Source organism: Sphaeroforma arctica (assembly GCF_001186125.1).
Source record: "Sphaeroforma arctica JP610 unplaced genomic scaffold supercont1.1026, whole genome shotgun sequence".
Taxonomy (NCBI): Eukaryota; class Ichthyosporea; order Ichthyophonida; genus Sphaeroforma; species Sphaeroforma arctica.
In genome coordinates this window covers 8199-14790 of record NW_014039532.1, presented here as the reverse complement: position 1 = coordinate 14790, position 6592 = coordinate 8199, and the positions used below count along the sequence as shown (strand labels likewise).

General features: G+C 40.1%; 1 protein-coding gene across 1 annotated transcript in view; it reads left to right on the top strand.

Annotated features, from left to right (window-relative positions):
• Positions 1-6493, top strand: part of SARC_09726 (hypothetical protein) — a 7491-nt gene extending 998 nt beyond the window's left edge. The window contains exons 3-11 of the mRNA XM_014296250.1: positions 178-310; positions 831-993; positions 1420-1551; positions 2391-2508; positions 3477-3801; positions 4353-4412; positions 4959-5070; positions 5522-5790; positions 6184-6493. Coding sequence (XP_014151725.1) covers positions 178-310; positions 831-993; positions 1420-1551; positions 2391-2508; positions 3477-3801; positions 4353-4412; positions 4959-5070; positions 5522-5790; positions 6184-6483 — 1612 coding nt within the window. The 3' untranslated portion in view covers positions 6484-6493. The remainder of the gene's footprint in view (positions 1-177; positions 311-830; positions 994-1419; positions 1552-2390; positions 2509-3476; positions 3802-4352; positions 4413-4958; positions 5071-5521; positions 5791-6183) is intronic.
• The last annotated feature ends 99 nt before the right edge of the window (positions 6494-6592 follow it).

Below are 6592 nucleotides of genomic sequence, written 5' to 3'. Positions count from 1 at the left end.
TGCATATATATATATATATATATATATATAAATATATATATGTATATGTATATATATGTATATATATGTATATATAGTATATATATATATATATAATATATATATATATATATATATATTTATAAAATATATATATTCTCCTAGATACTATTTTTCTTATGTCTTTCTACTCTCCAGGTGTGTACGAGAGGCTGCTAGACTATGCACGGCACTCACGATAGCGGATGTGATTGTTATAGATAGAACCGGTCACCATGACACGCGCAACTCTGAAGGAGCCTTACACACAGCAGACACAGCACAACACAAGGTCGGTACTTTGTAAGTGAATGTATTAGATACGGCTGATTTAGTGGATATTATGCCCCCCCCCTAAAGTTAGGTACATCTGGCAGGCAAAGATCACAACGGTACACACTATTCTTAAAGTGTGTTCTATGCTATCTAGTATGTTTGGGTGATATGATAGCCGTATAATAGCGTTTAAGGTATAAGTATTTTGCAAACGAAATGCACGATATACACACAACGCTGAAAAGCACGAGCATCACACACAACAGGCGCAGGACAAAACAAGGTAGGTGGCTTATATGTAGGTGTATAGAGTACAGTTGATGTTTGCGTGCGTAGAATTGCTCTAGAGCTACCTTGCGAGCAACGGTCATGGTGACACACACAACGCTACAGAAGTATCACACACATCAGTCACAACACAAGCCAAGATAGGTGCTTATGAGCAGTTGTGTATGCCTTGACTGCCATATTATTTACGACACTAGGTCCATGCATCTTGCAGCCATTATATTGAAAGTAAAAAATTCTATTTTTAGAATGTGGGCGAGAGTATGGAGGACGACGCAGAGAAGATCGACAGCGATGCAAGGGTGGATAGTACTACGGGAAAACGGAGAGTCATGACATTAATAGGACTAGTGCAGCCTCTACCCCCTTTCCAACTGCAGGCCGATGATAAGCGGTCGGTGTATGTTGAAGGTATGTGGTATGATGAATCACCTTAAATCAGGATTGTGATGTCGAGGTTGGTTGTCTGTGCGTGTATGTGTGTGTGGGGCTGTGGGCATTTTAGCTAGGCCTCAAGACACTCATCCCATGACATCCCACACATCTTGCGGTTTAAACCCCTACAACTATCAAACCCTGAACCTTACACCTGTAAATTTGCCAAATTTGTCAAGATTCTATATCAAGCTATTCTGATGATACACCCGTTATTGGCTGTGTATGTGATTGTGCGTCTCTTTACACGCTTAGTGTTCCAATTGCAACCGATCGAATCACACCGACACCTTTTCGAGCACTTCCATGTGCGCGTGTGCGGTTTAGGGTATAGGGTTTACGGTCTAGTGGGATCGAACCAAACCTCACTGACACTCTGTGTATACGTAAATACACCTGTAGGCTTGCCCAACACATCGGATCACAATACGTTGCGAGAGGCCTTCGGCATATACGGCTCCGTTACGCACGTGAGCATCCCGCGCTTCAAAGACAGGTCCATCAAGGGCTTTGCCTTCATCGAGTTTGAGACAGGTATGTTATTGGAAAGCTTGTAGATGACCATACTGGTCTCTGTTGTAGATGAATTGTATCGTATTGAAATGCTTGCTTGGTCACTTATAACGGGGGTTAGGGTTCGTCGCAATGGGTATAACCAGGGGTGTGCGTAGCCTCAGTGCACAGTGTAGTCGTGCCACGTGGGCATCGAGACTCACTTACTCTGAAATAGCACGTGATTTTCTTTATTCTCACATGTGCAGTGGAAGTATGACAATCTTGTATGAGCGCGTTATCGGAGTATGTGCACACCTACCCAGGAATTTTTTATCTCCATATATACAGTGCACTCTCTTGCGTCAAGAAGCTTTCGAAATCGTGGCCGTTTATTCAGGAATATACACGATTTTATCCCCAAACACAGCGCAAGCAGACACTCGATAGGGTTGGGATTAGGAGTTTAGGGTTCGAATCGTTACGAAATACACGCCCGCTCATTCAGGATTAGGGTTAAATGTCTTTGTCCTCAAATAAACAGTGGAAGGATAATCCCGTGTACGAATAAATTGGCGAAATACATGCTCATTTACCCAAGGATATACACAGTGAATGCGAAACACGCTTGGGCTAAGAAACTTACCAAATACATGCCCACGTACCTAGGATAAATGCAGTTCTCCATGTAGACAATGTAAACACTTCACTTTTACGTGACAATACTTACAAAACACAAGCCCACCTAACCATAATTGATTTTCCTTTTATCTTGTCCACATATATACAGGGGCAGTATCGCACACTTGTATGACAAGATTTTATAAAACTACATGTGCACTAACCCAGGAATGCATCTGTTTTTATTACTATACACAAAGTGGATGCGTCACATGCCTGCGCGAAGAAACTGACAAAATACATGCCCCCGCGTAATGCGATTGGTCCGGACGGCGACAGACATAAGGGAGCGCCAGTCATCTTACAAGCCATTCTGAAGTACGCTGTTGTTACAAGTGTATGAGTGAAAGGCAATAGCGCGCACCTTATGATACATCTGTGTATGTGTGTGAAAGGCGCATTACAATGTACGTTGTGGTACAGCGTATGTATGTGGCAGCCATCACTACGTACGTTATGTGTACATATGTGGAATGCATTGGGAAGAACAGTATGATACATGTTTATGTAGTCATGACAGAGTACGTTATGATACATGCATATATGTGTGAAAGCCATGACAATGTACACTGTGATACAGCGTATGTGTGTGGCAGCCATCACTACTTACGTTATATACCATGTGTATATATGTGAAAGGAATTATAAAGTACATTATGATACATGTTTACGTGCGAGATAGCCATGTCAGAGTACGTTAAGATACATGTGCATGTGTGAGAGAGCTATCACTTAGTACGTTATATTACATGTGTACGTATGTGAAGACCACCACGAAATACGTTTTGATACATTTGTTATGTTTGGGTATCAGTGTGGGTATCTGTGTGCAATCACAAACAAAAAGTCAGGGTTGAGTAAATGCACCCGTGTATATGTCTATGACTATTCTTGAGACTGCTCTGTCACTGAGTGTTCGTCTGAGGAGAGAGTGGTGATATGTTCGAAGGAGCATCCAGCCAGCCTCAGAGCTTTTACAAGTATGCTGCGAAACCTGACTGTGTATCTGTATTTTCGCATCCGTACGGACATGAGTATGTTCTTAAAGTATATATATATATATATATATATATATATATATATATATATATATATATGTATATGTATATGTATATACATATATATATATATATTTAATATATATATATATATAGTTGTATGTATGTATGTATGTATGTGTGTGTGTATGTATGTATGTATGTATAATTATTTATAAAACCATATATCCTGTATACCCTAGTCACATAAGCTGCCATCCCATTAATCAAGCCTGTCTTGATTTGCAGAGAGGAGTGGTCACGGCTGAAAGCCGCCTACATGAAACTACAGCAGGAAGCACTCGGGAAGCTCAAGAGATACCAAGAAGCAAACAAGTCCAGTGCTGATGCAGCCAATACGCATAACAATACGCAGAAGACATCCGTACAACCTATTGAGAGTGCGTATAAGGGGTCTCTGAAAAGAGATAGAAACAGTGACACTCCCGGAAGGACAGGGGATGGCATAGATACAGGCGCAAGCACACGAACCGCTAACGAGCCGGCTTACACAAAAGGACTGATTGTCCGATTGAACAATGTTAACCCCAACACGCGGAAGAATAAGTTGAAGGTGTGTACGTACCTTGACGTATAAGCAGATGTCTTTTATGAGGTATAGTTGTATGTATTGTGTTCACACCTTGGCGCACACAAGTTCTTTCTCAGAGGTCTTCGCACAGACGTATCCCCATATGATTCTGCTATCCACGCAACAGCATATATCTTTGGCATGCCACTTCAGGTCTATGTGTATGCGCGTGTGCCATCGGCGTGTATGTGTTAGTTGCGTATATCCTTGAATACACACAGTGATACATAAGGGTGTGTTTATAGCAAGTGAATGTGTATGCATATGAATGAGCCATAAAAAGACCTCGATTTGGGAGTCGTTCTCACTATGATCTTAGACGTATGGGCGCAGGTGATTACCAACTCAGGTCGCCGTAGCACTTTGCCCTGAGAATACGTACGTAATTAGACAGTAGTGTCCAAGCAAATGAATATATACATATACATACTGTTCGTTTACCATTAAAAAAAATGAAAAGTCACTAGTAAGAACATGTACATTGCTGTTGGCGTTGTCCTAAATTGTCTGATTTCCGGCTTGACTATCTACAGACAGCCTTCGAGGTCTACGGGGACGTAGCCTTTGTCGATTTTACAGTGGGGAAGACTTCGGTAAGTTAAGAAGTGGCGATGCATTTTTATTCGTCCTGTATTGTTTTTGCGCGTACATGAGATGTGAAACATGAGTAGCATATGTTCGTAGTATATTCGAATGTACTTCGGCTGATCACAACCACGAGGTGGCCGATTCGGGTCCAAACTTCGCATACTTTCTATATATCTATATATGTATGTATGTATGTTTGTTTGTTTGTTTGTTTGTTTGTTTGTTTGTACGTACGTACGTACGTGTTTGTACGTATGTATGTATGCATGTATGTATGTTTGTTTGTTTATACCTACCTACCTACCTACGCACGTATGTACGTATGTATGTATGTATGTATGTTTGTAGTAGGTATGTATGTATGTATGTATGTATATATATATGTATATATAATATATATATATATATATATATGTATATGTATATAATATATATATATATTCTTTTAAATAATCTTTTATATATTTGTACAAATTTTTATGTATATATACATATTTATATATATAAATATAAATAAATATATAGAAATAACATACTCGTGTACACTACAGGCCTTCATCCGGTTTACCAATCCAAAGCACGTGCAAGACCTGCTGACGAACTTCAAGTCGGTGCCGGAGATACAGGACGATGGTAAAGAAGTGGTTGTAAGCTTACTGGACGGTATGTGCGTGTGTACGCAAGCCTGTGTATGAGCTTGGCTGTGTGAGAAGTTGTTGTCAGCATATTTATGGCATATGCGTGTGTAGACATACGCTGGTGGTTGCATCTAGTTGTGTAAGTAGTGGTTTGAAGTTTGCTGAAGGGTAGGTGCCTGTGAATTTATTCTGTTTATGTCCATACTTCGCTGTGTGAGCAGTAGCTGTGGGATCACGGGATAGTACGTGCATATGAACACTGTGCATGCGTGTTCTCCCGGTTATCCAGTTGTCATCAGTGCTGCTGTATATATATATATCTATATATATCTATATATATATATATATATATATATATATTATATATGTATCATATATATCATATATACAATATATATATATATATACATATATATATATATATATGTGTGTGTGTGTGTGTATGTACTCAGCTCGTTTTCATGCTGTATCCACAGGGGAATTCGAAGCGCAATACTGGAGTAAACTAGGCCCTAAGGCCAAAGCTGCCGCCAGACAGGTGAAGGCATCAACTGAAGTAACGAGTGAGGAGAGCTCAGTATCAAAGGATGCAGCTGTAGCCCGAACATTCGGCAATGCAGATAACGTTCAAGGGGATGAAAACGCATCGAGAAAACGTGTAAAGACCTCGCCAGCACGTGCGTCAGTGGCAGAAACAGCAACGGTGCATGCGGATAACAAACGACCGTTTAGTGACATTGCGGAGGTGAGTAGTCGGCAACGCACCAATTGATATGAGGAGCAGTGGGCAAATACTACATCAGGATATATAGATATCCACACACATACACTTATATATATTACACTTATATATATGCATATTAATAGCTAGCTGCACATATAGCTATGTGATCCCAAGAGTGTGTTTATAAATAGTGCGCTTTCCCTGCCAGTTATGCGGACTGCTTGTATCTGTGTGAAAGTGTGTACTAGACTTGTATATATATATATGATAATGTTCATGTTCATGTATGTAAACCTGTTAACATAGAAGATCATGATATATCACTGAGTTGTGAATATATGTGTACCTAGTATGCACACAACTTATTTGTATGTAGCGTTGAGAATATTAATGTACTATAATTCCTTGAAATAGGGTGCCACCTTGATGGGGGGCCAAGGCAAGCGGAAGCGGAAAAAGACTCAAAAGCGCGTGCATGTGAAGTTCGATGAAGAAGATAGCACACCATCACAACAAGCTACAGCAGGTGACAATCATGCCAATTCTGATGACAAAGCTATTTCTAATACCGTGGAACTCGAGGAGGCTGGGAAGAAGCCGGTACAGCCCCCACAAAAAGGTGTTCAAAAAGGGGCTGATACTCATGAGACGTCAGGTGACGTGATACAAAAATCAGAGATGGCGAACGATCTAACCCGTCAAATAAACTCTTGATAATGAGCAGGTGTATGTATTTGCCATTTATATATATATGTGTGTGTGTGTGTGTGTGTGTGTGTGTGTGTACATATTATTTATTACTTTATTTGTATATATATAGATT